The sequence below is a fragment of the Hypanus sabinus genome, chromosome 21 (genome assembly GCF_030144855.1).
Source record: "Hypanus sabinus isolate sHypSab1 chromosome 21, sHypSab1.hap1, whole genome shotgun sequence".
In the NCBI taxonomy this organism is placed as follows: Eukaryota; Metazoa; Chordata; class Chondrichthyes; order Myliobatiformes; family Dasyatidae; genus Hypanus; species Hypanus sabinus.
In genome coordinates this window covers 48,697,450-48,713,350 of record NC_082726.1, presented here as the reverse complement: position 1 = coordinate 48,713,350, position 15,901 = coordinate 48,697,450, and the positions used below count along the sequence as shown (strand labels likewise).

The 15,901-nt window shown below is 41.1% G+C and overlaps 1 protein-coding gene across 1 annotated transcript in view; it reads right to left on the bottom strand.

The window, feature by feature from the left end:
- Positions 1-15,901, bottom strand: part of cdh23 (cadherin-related 23) — a 1,109,092-nt gene that overhangs the window by 104,739 nt on the left and 988,452 nt on the right. Inside the window, exons 40-42 of the mRNA XM_059946450.1 lie at positions 5,210-5,390; positions 1,845-1,978; positions 124-333 (exon numbers count right to left, since the gene is read on the bottom strand). Coding sequence (XP_059802433.1) covers positions 124-333; positions 1,845-1,978; positions 5,210-5,390 — 525 coding nt within the window. The remainder of the gene's footprint in view (positions 1-123; positions 334-1,844; positions 1,979-5,209; positions 5,391-15,901) is intronic.

Sequence of the window (15,901 nt, the reverse complement as noted above, 5' to 3'; positions counted from 1 at the left end):
TGCACCAGAAGCCAAAGCCGATCAGCTGTCTCAGGGAGAGGTGAGTGAATGATAATATTGCTTCATGTGCATTTTGAAATATTTTTATTGATCATGCAATATATCAACAATAATTTACTTAACCGTTTCATTGATAAAAAAGGCATTATTAATATTTCCAGCAGTGATGTGGAAGGTGAGGAGGGCATTGGAACCGCTGTCGATGTCAGTTGCCTGAACCCTGGCAACTCTGGTGGACGTGTCAGTACTTTCACTGATGGTGCAGTTCAGTGGGATGTTCTGGAGCACAGGGTCATTATCATTTATATCCAGCACACGAACTCCAACCAGTACCTATGTGGAACAGAATCAAAGACCAAAATCAATGCAATTTTCAGTGCAGGATAAACCCATTCAGCCCATAATATTGACTCTGTGAAGATCTACAGTTGATTCTTCAAGTTCAGAAAAGTTCTCCATTTCAAGAACTTGCCCAATTCTCTTTTTTAAGATTCAAAGAAAAAGACTGACTTTCTTTGTCACATATACATCCAAAGCTTCAGTGAAATGAACCGCTTACGTCAAATCAAATGGTGCTGGGCAGCCTACAAGTGTCACTATGCTTCCGGCACCAACGTAGCATGGGCACAATTCACTAACCCTAATCTGTACATCTTTGGAATGTGGGAGGAAAACAGAGCACCGACAGTCATGGGGAGAATGTACAAACTTCTTACAGAAAGTGGTTGGAATTGAACCCCAATTTTACAGATGATGCTGAAAAGCGATGCTAACCGCTATGCTATCATGCTGTCCAATTTATTACTGATTATGCTTGACTATCATTCCAAACAATGCACTCCAGATCATAAATTCACTGTGTAACACATCTTTGTCCCATCTCCTTCTTCCTCGATCTCCATCCACTAAATTCCAATACTTCTGACAGGTTTTGTTTCAGGATTTTGAATCGCTCCTTTTTTTTAAAGGAAAACACACTTAGATTCTCCAGTCTCCCAAAAACTGGAGTCCCTCAACATTGGAACCATTCTGATAAACCTAGTCAGTATTCTTCCTCAAGGCTCCAGAGTTTAAGACAATTAAGACTTGGTTGTGGGAGACTCAGAAATGGTTACAGGATGGCCTTGAGTTAGCAGACTGAGCTGTGTTCAAGAACTCATCTACGGACCTGTTTGATTACACTAGGGTCATTACAGACTTAGATGAGTGTGTCCCTATAAAATTGTTCAGGATTTTTCCCAATCAGATGCCCTGGGTGACCAATGAAATCTGGAACCAGCTGAGAGCCAGATCAGAGGGATTCAAGTCTGGAGATCAAGGACGCTACAAGAGGTGTAGGTGTGATCCCCAGAAAGCTATCTCTCGGGCAAATCATAGCCACTGCATTAATTGTGCAGGGACAGAAGTGAACAGGGAAGGTTGGAGGAAAAGGGGAGGAAAAATATAAGACAGGAAGAACTCTGAAAAAATATTCAAAGGAGATAGTAAATGATTGAAAGAGAGTGAAATATGGAAATCAAAAGAGAAAAGAAATAAAAGAAAATAGAGAAAAGAAACGGAAATGAAGATTTTAAGAACAATTAAAACTGCAGATAGAAAAATAAATTTACTCAATATAATTGAGACAAGAAAGATGGACATCTTTTGACATTAGACTAATGAAATGACGACATAAAGCTCATGGAAGGAAGGAAATGCAGAATCTTCATATACAGGCCAAGTCACCGTCTGAGAGCAATCACTGCCTAAAGTTTATGTATTTGATTAAAAGTGAAAATTAGTGAAAGGAAAATTTTGTACGCTGATCAACATTAGGAGCTGAGAACACTGACAAGCTGACTGACCGTACTGCTTAGTGCTGGCGTTCCTCTGTCCTTGCCCATAATGGTTATGTTATAAAATGCCACACTCTCGCGATCTAACTCGGCGTCTCTCCTCACACGGAGTTCCCCTTCCACGGGAGAAATAATGAACTCATCTGAAGATCAAGCAAAGGAAATTTTAGTTGGAAAAATTATGTTCATCATTTATTGCAGAACATACAAAATAAACCATGAGGTGAGTTCTTGTAGGATTACCCACTGTGGAAAGGTAATGTACTCGTTGTAAGCCTTTCTTCTATTTTACACAACTTTGCAAATTGGTATAGTGCTCATTAATTTTCTTATTCAAGACCTCCTGCAAATGGGTACTTAATGCGATATTAAAAAGATATAAAGCTTTCAGATGTATAGCATCTTTCTACACATCAGGTGATTCTAAAGCACTTGACAGCCAAGTGGCAACAGTACAGTTACTGTTGTAACATTGGAACCACAGAAGCCAATTAACTCATAACAAGCTCCCCCCAAAAAATTGATGTGATAGTGATGAACTGAAGTGATTTAGAGTTATTGATTAAGGACTATAGAAAGCCCAAGAAAACATGTTGAATTCCACAGATCTTATTCAAACTACTGCCAGGGACTCCTTTATGCCCACAAGTGAGACTTTGGATGAATTATAATTGAAAAATGATGCCCCCAATATAGCAGCACCACACTCTCCCCATCACTACTTCATGCCCAGTATGACACAAACAACCTTCAAAGGATCGTAAATGCTTTTTACAATCATGAGCAAAATATTCATTACTTGCATTCATTTAGTAAGGGAAATCTCCCCTTTTTAAGAAGTATTGAGTCCTCAGATATTACACTAATTTAATTTCACATTGAATTAATATAACTCTGATAAATATTATAGTGAATTAATATTTCTTCATTAATATTATAATGGTTAACTGTACTCTGGATTAATATTAGTCTATAATTCTATTAGCCAAGAGCACCTCATTCATCACATAATGAACTCGGAGGCCTCTGGTGCTCAGCTGGCACTAGGTAATCTTGAGTAACTCCTGCAGAAAAGGGCAATAGCCACTGGTGTAAAAATTGACTGAATTTGGTGAACAGATTCTGCCTGTATTTATTTTACATTAGTGGAAGATATTTACTCAGGATTTGCTTAAATTTAAAATGTTGGATGTTGGAAAGGGACTAAAGTCCCCAAATCATGGTCTCCTTGCAAATTTTCTCTGTGATCTTTCAATTGTACTGATATCTTTTCTGTAGGTAGGCGATTAGAACTGCACACAAGACTTCATATTTGGTCTCAGTAATGTCTTATACAACTTCAACATAACTTGAGAATATAGGGAGAATTAAAAATGGAATTAATATCGAATTAATACAAAGAGGTGGTTGATAATTGTTGCAGACTCAGTGGACCATAGGGACTGTGGGTTCGATTTCAAAATTTGAAAAGAGAAGTTTGGGTAAGTACATGGATGGGAGGGGTATGGAGAGCTATGGTCCAGGTGCAGGTTGATGGGATTAGGTAGAATAACAGTTCAGGAAGGACTAGATGGGCTGGAAGACATGTTTTTATGGCTCTATGGTTGCTTGCAAAATTTCTTCAGTCCTACATTGATCATTGCTTCAGATCATCATTTCACTGTCATTGTGCATTACTTTCTCCCTCAATCATGCAGATAGCTTCCCCGCAGTCACGCTGTTTTACCTCAACCATTTTGGAAACTGGAAACAGACTAAAGATTTTATATTGAAACCATTCAGATAACATTTTATAAAGAAAATATAGATCATAAGACCAATAGATGTAGAAACAGAATTAGGCTGCTTGGCCCATTGCGTCTCTCTGCCACTCCATCATGGCTGATTTATTATCCCTTTCAACACCATTCTTGGACTTCTCCCCATAACCTTTGATGCCCTGATTAATCAAATAACCTCCGCCTTAAATATACCTAATCGCTTGGCCTGCATAGCCATCTGTAGCAATGAATTCCACAGATTCACCACCTTCTAGCTGAAGAAAATTTTCCTCATCTCTGGTTTAAATGGGCATCCCTCTATTCTGAGGCTGTGCCCTCTGGTCCTAGACTCATGTACTATAGGAAACAGCCTCTCCACACCCACTTTATCTAGGCCTTTCAATATTCAATAGCTTTCAATGAGATCTCTCTTTATTCTTCAAGACTCCAGCATGTACAGACATGTACAGAGCCATCAAGCACTCGTCATGTTAACCCTTTCATTCCTGGGATCATTCTTATGACACTCTCCAATGCCAACACATCTTTTCTTAGATTAGGGGCCCACAACTGCTCACAATATTTCATGCGGTCTGACCAATGGCTTATAAAGCCTCAGCATTATATCCTTGCTTTTGTTTGTAGTCCTCTTGAAATGAATGATAGCATCTCATTTGCCTTCCTTACCAATGACTCAACCTGTAAGTTAACCTTTAGAAATCCTGTTTGAAGACTCCCAAGTTCCTTAGCACCGTTTTTTGAATTTTCTCTCCATTTACAAAATAGTCCACACCTTAATTCCTTCTACTAAAGTGCATGACCATATACTTCTCTACACTATAATCCATCTGCTACTTCTTTGACCATTCTCCCAATCCGTCTTAGCCCTTCTGCAGACACCCTGCTTCCTTAACACAACCTACCCCTCCACCTATCTTTATACCGTCTGCAACCTTGGACACAAAGCCACCAAGTTTTTCATCCAAATCATTGACATATAATGTGAAAAGAAGCGGAGCCATCACTGACCCCTGTGGCATACCATTAGTTACCCGCCTCCAACCAGAAAAGGCCCCCTTTACTTCCACACTTTGCCCTCTGCCAGTCAGCTAATCCATGCTAGAATCTTTCCTATAATACCATGGGCTTTTATCTTGTTAAGCTGCCTCATGTGTGGCACCTTGTCAAAGGCCTTCTGAAAATCTAAATAGACAACATCCTCCGACTCTCCTTTTCCTATCCTGCCTGTTACTTCCCCAAAGAATTCCAATAGATTTGTCAGGCAATATTACCCCTTAAGGAAGTCACACTGACTTTGGCCACTTTTGTCATGTACCTCCAAGTATCTTGAAACCTCATCCTAAAGATAGACTCCAACATCTTCCCAATCACTGAAGTCAGGCTAAGCGGTCTATAATTTCCTTTCTTCTGCCTCCCTCCCTTCTTAAAGAGTGCAGTGACATTTGCAATTTTCCAGTCATCTAGAAATCATTCCAGAATCTAGTGATTTTTGAAAGATTATTACCAATACTTCCATAATCTCTTCAGCAACTTTTTGATTGTTGATCAGTCACACACTTTCCTGATTGCACAACTTAATCTGTGCGAACTTACTGAGGGGATCGCCTGCTATGATGCTGTATTCTACTTGCCCATTTGGGCCAGAGTCTTCATCTTCCGCAAGGAATGTCCACACTCTCGGACCTGGTTGACCTTCAGTGATGTCATATGGACCTTCATAAGGATGAAGGAACCTTGGGGTCATGTCATTGATATCATTCACATTGACAATCACCTACAACAAGAGAAAACACTCATTTAAATTCTGGTGATTTAATGATTTACTGTTTTCATGCAGAACTGCCTTTTGTTCTTAGCCTTGCATATATGATTTTGTGTTAAATTTCACTTTAATTAGAGAGATCAAAGAACAAATAGTGAAATCAAATGCTCTTTCTCTCCCACTGCAATGACTAATATGTCATTCTGCCTTGTATACATCAGGGAATGCATTCTTTAGACCAGGGGTTCCCAACCATGGATGAATACCATTAAGCAAGATGTCCATGGACCCAGGTTAGGAACCCCCGCTTCAGGGAAACAGAACTGATAGTCAAAGCTACATATGTTATGGAAAACTTGCTTATGCAGAGAGTTTGCAATCTGGAACTAGCTGCCTGTTACAACGTTGAAAAGAATCAACACTTTTCGAAATGGAATTGGATGGTCAGTTGGGGTGGGGGTAGTAAATAAGGCTAATTGGAAGCTGAGTGGAAGTGAGCTGTGTGGACTCAATGGGTTGACATACTAAGTCCTCTTTCTGTGCTGTAACCGTTTCTATGAAAACAAAGTTTCGCTTGATTGGGCAATTGCTCAACCATCTCAATGGGCAATGAAGCCATAAAAACAATACAGACTTTACTGTACCTTTAGGTGCAGCTGTTAAATCTGTGTTGCTAATGTACTGTCCTCATCATTCTGCATTAGACATCATTAACCTTTGCTGTTTGTAACTTACTATCTAAATCTAATGCTTGTTCAGCACTCCAGAAGAAGTGTCTATTAATTTACCCTTTATGCGTCAGCCACGTGGAGGATGTCATCATTTCTCAGGGATTGGCACAGCTAAGCCAAGTGACAACAGGAGCATTGAACCATCTTGAGGTCAGTTTATTCTAGTAAAAGCCACAGAAGGGGCTCTCTCCTCTTGTGCTCTTGTTGCTTATGTATTGGATGCTCATCCGGAAGAGAGCGAGAGTGTGTGCTTGTTTCTGGGACAGTCAAGCATGGGATGAGAGTGGGGTGGATCAACAATAGCTCTCTCCAAGAGAGCAAGTATGGTATCCAAGGAACAGCTGTTTCTCTCCTGACTGGTTCAGTATTTCCAAATTTCTCTGTTCTTATTCACAAAAGATGTACCTTTAGAGAAGTAAACAGGCTCCTGACAGTAATCCCGTAGAGTCGTGGAATGGCAGTGCTGATTGTTCTATTACTGGAGAATAAAGGTTGGGCTTTGGGAACAGCCCAAAGATCAAAGTACCCTGTGTTACACGGCTGCCTGGAGCAAGCCTCAACAAGAGCCACCACATTCCTTTCCAGCTCATGAAGTGCTGGGTGATCTGCTACTGCTATGAGATCATCTGCTTGGTGAAAGACACACTTTGTTCTACCTGAAACTTATTCTTCCAGGATAAGGAGATGTCCACAGGCAAATATTGTTGACCGGCACTTACCAAGGTGAAGGACCACAATCTGAGGTCCTGTTGTCACTTCATGTGGAGCATCTCACAGGTGCCTTGCTTAGGGAAGAAACATAAATGGCTTTGAGGCATTTTAAGGGAATGCAATGGATTGCTGGTGCAATGAACGTAGAGAAAGATGTACTATTGAATTTTCTGCACAGATTATGAATAAAGTATATTTTTGGACAAAAAGGAAAGAATGTACAGTAAATATTATCCATCATCAAGAAATAAGACACGACAGCTGTCAAGTGCCAAGCTGAAAGATAACAATCCCAAAAGAGCTACAGAGGCTACTGTGCATTGGGAGCACACACTTCAAAAGCAAAGAAACAAGCCAGTCAGGAAAATGGACCAGGGTGAGATACCCTAGAGGAAAACACATCCCAAATTCAGGAATTCAGGACTGAATTCAGGACGAATTCAGGAAGGTGGTCACTCCACAGAGATTTAGAAGTTTTAAAATAGTGAGATTTTTGCAGTTACTCATTGGTGAAGCAGCTGGAGGAACCGGATTGGTGTGAGCTGTGCTGTTGCCTACGACAAAGATGCATTGGAGTCGGTGTGTGAAGGCAGTGTGCAGTTTAACAGCGAATGAATTTTACTTGTGATCACAAGACCCTGTCGGACTTTGGTAATGTGGAATGTTACAAGCTTGGTTCACTGGTTTTTTGTTGGGACCGATGACGGGGGGGGGGGGGGAGTTGTGTGCCCTCAGAGGCAGTGAGGAATTGGCCATCTGCTGTGGTTTTCCCTTTTTGAAGCCATCCAGGACAGAGTCACTGACTGGAGACAGTGTGGAGCAGCATTCATGCTGGCATCAGTGCTGCTCTCCAGTGTTTAATCTGTGGAAGACAAGCTGAATTGTGTTCATCTGCTAATGGCTAAGGGTTTGCTCTTGACAGCAACATTCATGGACGGAGGGCATTTGTCAACATTTTCTTGAGTGCCCTTATGCTTACTGCTACATTATATGTGCTATATATAATTCTTGGTACAGTGTTTTGCACCTTGGCCTCTGGAGGAATGGTGTTTTATTTGGCTGTATTCATGGGCACTCATGTATGGTTCAATGCCAACTAAACTTGAACTTGAAACATTGAAAGGAAGCAGGTGAAAGTGACAGAGATAAAGATGAGCTTTATTTGTCACAGGTACATTGAAACATTGAAGCATACGGCGAAATGAGTTGTTTATGTCAACCACCAACACGTAGTGAGGATGTGCTGAGTGCAGCTCATGAGGTTTATCATGCTTCTGGCTCCAACGTGGCATGAACACAACTCACCAGGGTACCATAGTCCTTACTGTGTGCTATTACAACCTGGGGCACTGGAGTTTGGAGTTCATTTCTGGCATCCTCTGTAAGAAAGTTTGTATGTTCTTCCCATGTGCACGTGGGTTTCCTCAGGGTTCTCTGGTTTCCTTTCACATCCAAAGACGTTCCACTTGGTAGGTTAATTGGCCTGTGATTAGGTTAGGGTTAAATAGATGGGTTTGCTGTGTGGGTGGCTCATTGAGCAGGAAAGGCCTGTTCTGCGTTGCGTCTCTAACTAGCTAACTAAATAAATAAATAAACTCACCAACCTTAGCCTATATGTTTTTGGAATGTAGGAAGAAAACAGAGCTCCTGGAGAAAGCCATGTCATCATGAGAAGAACGTAAGACCTCCCTACAGACAACGTTGGTAATTGAACACTAATCACTGGCACTGTAAGGCATTATGTGAACACTACGCTACCCTGGCACTCCTGATTCAATGGAATTCAACACTTCAGATATGTCAATTACAGCTTCCAGCGTTGTATGAAAACAGAGGACTGAGTGAATTCAGAGTTATTTGAACTTATAACTGGACATTAACTTAAACAGTTCACTAATAGGATAATTTCATGTGTGGTATTACCAGAGAGCTCTGATTTATTTAATTTCTGATAGTATATAGAATAGGTATATGTGCTGAAAGTTCAGCAAGTGAAGAACTATTAAGGAATGGAAGAAAACCTTTTGATCCAAAGAGTGGTGGAATCCAGAACTCATGCATGAGGCAGGAAAGTTTAAATGATTTAACATTTACCTAGATAGCATTTGATATGGGTTTCTTCAGGGTGCTCTGGCTTCCTCACACACCCCAAGGATGCACATGTTAGGATTAGGGTTAATAAGTTGTGGTCATGCTATATTGGCATCAGAAGCACAACAACACTTAGCAGCTGCCTCAAGCACATCCTCATACAGTGTTGGTTATGATGCAAATGACTCATATCACTGTAAGTTTTGATGTACTGTACACGTGACAAGTAAAGCTAATCTTTATATTTAAATTTTTTGGTGTTAGCATATCAGAAGATCTATTCTGGGACCAGCACACCAGTGTCATTACAAAGATGGCATGACAGTGACTCTACTTTCTTACAAGTTTGTGCAAATTGAGCATGTCATCTAAAACTCTGACAAACTTTTGTAGATGCACAGTGGAGAGTACCCTGACTGGTTGAATCATGGCCTGATGTGGAAACACCAATGAGCATGAACAGAAAAGCCTACTAAAAGTGGTGGATACAAACCAGTGCATCCCTAAAAGCCTTCCCTATTACTGAGCACATCTACAAGGAACACCGCTACAAGAAAGCAGCATCCATCATTAGGGATCCCCACTATTCAGCTTATGCTCTCTTCTTGCTGCTGTCATTGGGAAGGATGTACAGGAGCCTTAGGTCCCACGTCTCTGGGTTCAGGAACAGTTATTACTCTTCAACTACCAGGCTCTTGAACCAGCATTGATAACTTCACTCACCTCAGCACTAAATGGATTCCACAACCTACAGACTCACTCTCAAGGGCTCTACAACTCATGTTCTCTGATGCACCATCAATAACTCTCTCTGAGATGTGAAGGCGAGATATCGGCTTTTATTGACTGGAAGAAAGAACAAGCAGTGGTTGACCACCATACTACATCCTGGAGACAGAGAGGCCGGGCTCAGGCCTCAATCGCCTTTATACAGGGGTCTGTGGGAGGAGCCACATGAGCAGTCAGCAGGGGGTGTGTCCAGACAGGTATATGTAGTTCACCGCATTCTCAACATTATTTATTTATTTTTATTATTTTTTTCTGTATTTGCACAATGTTTTCTTTTACACATTGGTTGTTTGTGTGTCGCTTTTCATTGATTCTGTTGTTTTTTTTTGTTCCACTGTGAATGCCTACAAGAAAATGAATCTCAAGGTAGGATATGGTGACATATATAAGATCATAAGATATAGAAACAGAAGTAGGCCACTTAGCCCATTGAATCAGCTCCACCATTTCATCATGGCTGATCCATTTTTCCTCTCATCCCCAATCTCCTGCCTTTTCCCCATATCCCTTCATGCCCCGATCAATCAAGAATCTAACAACCTCTGCCTTAAATATACTTAAAGACTTGGCCACAGCTGCCTGTGGCTAAGAATTCCACAGATTCACCATTCTCTAGCTGAAGAAATTCCTCCTCATCCCATTCTAGAAGGATACACCTCTATTCTGAAGCTGTGTCCTCGGGTCTTAGACTCTCCCAGCACAGGAAACATCATCTCCACATCCACTCTATCAAGGCCTTTCACCATTCAACAGGTTTCAATTAGATCACTTCTCATTCTTCTGAATTCTAATGAATATAGGTCCTGAGCCACCAAATGCTCTTTATATACTCTTCAACGCTCATTAAGCAAGAAATTCAACCCTGGAATCATTTTCGTGAACCTCCTTTGAATCCTCTACAGTTCTAGCACTTCCTTTCCAAGGGGCCCAAACCTGCTCACATTACTTAAAGTGAGGCCTCCTCTGTGCTTTATAAAGTTTCAACATTACATCCTTGCTTTTATATTCTAGTTCTTTTGAAATGAATGCTAGCATCACATTTGCCTTCCTCACCACAGACTCAACCTGCAAATTAACCTTTTGGAAATCCTGCACAAGTCCCATTGCACCTCATTTTTTCAATTTTTTTCTCCATTCTTTTCTCCTATCAAAGAGCATAATCATACACTTCCCAACACATATTCCATCTGCCATTTCTTTGCTCATTCTCCTAATCTGTCAAAGTCCTTCTGTAGTCTCTCTACTTCCTCAAAACTAACTACCCCTCCACCTATCTTCATATTGCTTGCAAACTTTGCAACAAAGCCATCAATTCCATCATCCAAATCATTGACATATGTCATAAAAAGAATCGGTCCCAACACAGATCCCTGTGGAACACTGCTAGTCACTGGCAGCCAACCAGAAAAGGCTCCCTTTATTCCCACTTTTTACCTACTGCCAATCAGCCACTACTTTATCCATGCTAGTCTTTCCCACAATACCATTGGTTTGCAGCTTGTTAAGCAGCCTCGTGTACGGCCCCTTGTCAAAGGCTCATGAAAATTCAAGTATACAACATCGACCAATTCTCCTTTGTCTATCCTGCTTGTTACTTCTTCAAAGAATTCCAACAGAATTTCCCTTGAGGTAACCATACTGACTACAGCCTATTTTATCATGTGCCTCCAAGTACCCTGAGAGCTCATCCTTAATAATTAACTCCAGCATCTTCCCAACCACTGAGATCAGACTAACTGGCCTATAGGTTCCTTTCTTCTGCCTCTCTCCCTTCTTGAAGACTGGAGTGACATTTGCAATTTGCTATCCTTCTGGAACCATTCCAGAATCTGGTCATTCTTGAAAGATCATTACTAATGCCTTACAATCTCCTCAGCCATCCTCTTTCAGAACCTGGGGGTACACCATCTGATTCAAGTGACTTATCTACCTTCAGACCTTTCAGTTTTGCAGGAATCTTCTCCCTAGTTATGGTAACTTCACACACTTCTTAACACCACACAACTGAAACTTCCACCATACTGCTAGTGTCTTTCACCATGAAGACTGATGCAAAATACTTATTCAGTTCATCCTGCTTTGCCTTGTCATTTTCCAGTAGTCCGATATCCACTCTCATTTCGCTTTCACCTTTTATATCTGAAGAAAATTTTAGTATCCTCTTTATTATTGTTGGTTAGCATACGTGGCTAAGAAGTTTTCCATTTTTACCTTCTTAATGACTTTTTAGCTGGTTTTTAAAAGCTTCCCAATCCTCTAACTTCCAGGTAATTTTTGCTCCAGTTAATGCCCTCTCTTTGGCTTTTATGTCGGCTTTGATTTCTCTTGTTAGCCATGGTTGTGTCATCTTGCCTTTAGAATACTTCTTGCTTTTTGGGATGAAGGTATCCTGTGTCTTTTGAATGTTTCCAGAAATACCAGCTGCTCTGTTGTCATTCCTGTCAGTGTTCTTTTCCATTCAATTCTGGCCAGTCCCTCTCTCATGCCTCTGTACTATTGATACATCTGATTTTAGCTTCTCCCTCTCAAATTTCCCCGTGAAGTTGGTCATATTATGATCACTTTCCCCGAGGGGTTCTTTTACCTTAAGTTCTCTAATCAATTCTGGTTCTTTGCAGAACGCCCAGTCCAAAACAGCTGATCCCCTAGTGGGCACAATCAACTACATGCTGCTCTGAAAAGCCGTCTCATAGGTACTCTAGAAACTCCCCCTCTTAGAATCCAGCACGAACCTGCTTTTCCCAATCTACTTGCATGTTGAAATCCCACGTGACTGTTGGAACATCGCCCTTTTGGCATGTATTTTCTATCTTCCATTGTAACTTATAAATTATGTCCTTACTATTGTTTGAGGGTCTGTATACAACTCCAATCAGGGTCTTTTTACGCTTAAGAGTTCCTTAGCTCTATCCACAATGATTCAACACCTTTTGACCCTATGTTACCTCTTTCTAGTGATTTGATTTGATTTCTTACCAACAGAGCAACAACACCACCCCGCCTCCCAGCCTTCCTGCTTGTCTTTTCAATACAATGTGTATCCTTAGACATTAAGCTCCCAGTTATATCCTTCTTTCAGCCATGATTCAGTGATGCCCATAACATCATACATGGCAATCTGCAACTGTGCTACAAGTTCATCTACCTTATTCCGTATACTGTGCACATTCTAATATAACTGCTTCAGTCCTGTATTCACCCTTTTTGATTTTGCCTCTCATCCTGTTGACTGCAATTTTTCCCTATTAACAGCCTCTCCTCACTTTACATTGCCTCTTTTTGTAAACCAGCTACCTCATATTCATCCGCTTTCCTATGATACTTCCTACATTAAAATATCGGCAGCTCAGGACATTACCACGCTCAACCACGCTCAACCTTTTGATTCCTAACTTTGTCTGAAACATCTGCCTCCACAACCTCTCCACTAGCTGTTCTGTCACTCTGGTTCCCAACCCCCTGCAGCTCCAGTTTATACCCCACCATGCAGCATTAACAAATTTTCCTGCTAGGATATTAGTACCCCTCCAGTTCAGGTGGAGACTGTCCCTTCTGTACTGGTCCCACCTTCTCTGGAAGAGAATCCTCTGATCTTATACCCTCCCTCCTACATCAACTTCTTAGCCACGTATTATACTGCGTAATCTTCCTAGTTCTGGCCTCACTAGCGCATGGATAGCAAACTTGACATCACAACCCTGGAGGTTCTGCCCTTCAACCTAGCACCTAACTCCCTGAACTCACTATGCAGACCCTCAACACTCGTCCTACCCATGTCATTGGTACCTATTTGGACCACAACCTTTGGCTGTTTATCCTCCCACATAACGTGGATTGTTAGAAGCTGCAGCTTCTTGCCTTCCCACATCCTGCAAGAGGTGCTTTCTATTATCCTGCCTGGCATCTCTACTGTCTTAACCGAACATATGTAAGGAAGGGAAGGGGAAAAAAATCTTAACAGCTTTTCTTTGCTTTCCCTGACTGAAGCCTCTTTTCTCAGAATATATGTATAAACGTTTGTACTTGGATAATAAATTTACTTTGAATTTTGAATTTAGTCTTTAATCTCTGATCTATACCCTATAGAGCTGAGGAGCCAGCAAGTGGAAATATAATAAATGACTACTAATTTGGATGGCACAGATGTGAAGCACCTTCTGTGATAATAATTTCTCTTGAAAAGTACTATATTGATAGACATCAAGGTAGTTTAATTTACACATTTTCTACAGTCTTTATTGGATTTTCCCCAGGACCTTGAGGGAAGTTTGTGTAGAGATAGCAGGAGCTCTGACGGAGATCTTTCAGATGTCATTAGAAACGGGGATTGTGCCGGAGGATTGGCGTATTGCTCATGTGGTTCCATTGTTTAAAAAGGGTTCTAGAAGTAAGCCTAGCAATTATAGACCTGTCAGTTTGACATCAGTGGTGGGTAAATTAATGGAAAGTATTCTTAGAGATAGTATTTATAATTATCTGGATAGACAGGATCTGATTAGGTGTAGCCAGCATGGATTTGTGCGTGGAAGGTCATGTTTGACAAACCTTATTGAATTTTTTGAAGAAGTTACGAGGAATGTTGACGAGGGTAAGACAGTGGATGTAGTCTATATGGACTTCAGCAAGGCCTTTGACAAAGTTCCACATGGAAGGTTAGTTAAGAAGGTTCCGTCGTTAGGTATTAATGCTGGAGTAATAAAATGGATTCAACAGTGGCTAGATGGGAGATGCCAGAGAGTAGTGGTGGATAATTGTTTAACGGGATGGAGGCCGGTGACTAGCGGGGTGCCTCAGGGATCTGTTTTGGGCCCAATGTTGTTTGTAATATACATAAATGATCTGGATGATGGGGTGGTAAATTGGATTAGTAAGTATGCCGATGATAGGAGGTGTTGTGGATAATGAGGTGGGTTTTCAAAGCTTGCAGGGAGATTTATGCCGTTAGAAGAATGGGCTGAACATTGGCAGATGGAGTTTAATGCTGAGAAGTGTGAGGTTCTACATTTTGGCAGGAATAATCCAAATAGAACATACAGGGTAAATGTTTGGGCATTGAGGAATGCAGTGGAACAGAGAGATCTAGGAATAACAGTGCATAGTTCCGTGAAGGTGGAGTCTCATGTAGATAGGGTGGTGAAGAAGGCTTTTGGAACGCTGGCCTTTATAAATCAGAGCATTGAGTACAGAAGTTGGGATGTAATGTTAAAATTGTACAAGGCATTGGTAAGGCCAAATTTGGAATATTGTGTACAGTTCTGGTCACCGAATTATAGGAAAGATATCAATAAATTAGAGAGAGTGCAGAGATGATTTACTAGGATGTTACCTGGGTTTCAGCACTTAAGTTACAGAGAAAGGTTGAACAAGTTAGGTCTCTATTCATTGGAGCGTAGAAGGTTGAGGGGGGATTTGATCGAGGTATTTAAAATTTTGAGAGGGATAGATAGAGTTGACGTGAATAGGCTGTTTCCATTGAGAGTAGGGGAGATTCAAACGAGAGGACATGATTTGAGAGTTAGGGGGCAGAAGTTTAAGGAAAACACGAGGGGGTATTTCTTTACTCAGAGAGTGATAGCTGTGTGGAATGCTGTGCTGTGATTGTTATATGGTTGTTATATGGTTATTAACTGCTGGCAGCCAGCATTGGTGGTTGTACATAGAGGAAACATCCTCACACACATGGTCTAAATAGTGCAACTTGTCAAGTCAAGCTAAGTCACTTTTTATTGTCATTTCGACCATAACTGCTGGTACGGTGCACAGTAAAAACGAGACGTTTTTCAGGACCATGGTGTTATGTGAAACAGTACAAAAACTACACTGAACTACGTAAAAACAACACAGAGAAAAGAAACTACACTAGACTACAGACCTACCCAGGACAGCATAAAGTGCACACAAAACAGTGCAAGCATTACAATAAATAATAAACAAGACAATAGGCACAGTAGAGGACAGTAAGTTGATGTCAGTCCAGGCTCTGGCTATTGAGGAGTCTGATGGCTTGGGGGAAGAAACTGCTACATAGTCTGGTCGTGAGAGCCCAAATGCTTCAGTGCCTTTTCCCAGATGGCAGGAGGGAGACGAGTTTGTATGAGGGGTGCGTGGGGTCCTTCATAATGCTGTTTGCTTTGCGGATGCAGCGTGTAGTGTAAATGTCTGTAATGGCGGGAAGAGAGACCCTGATGATCTTCTCAGCTG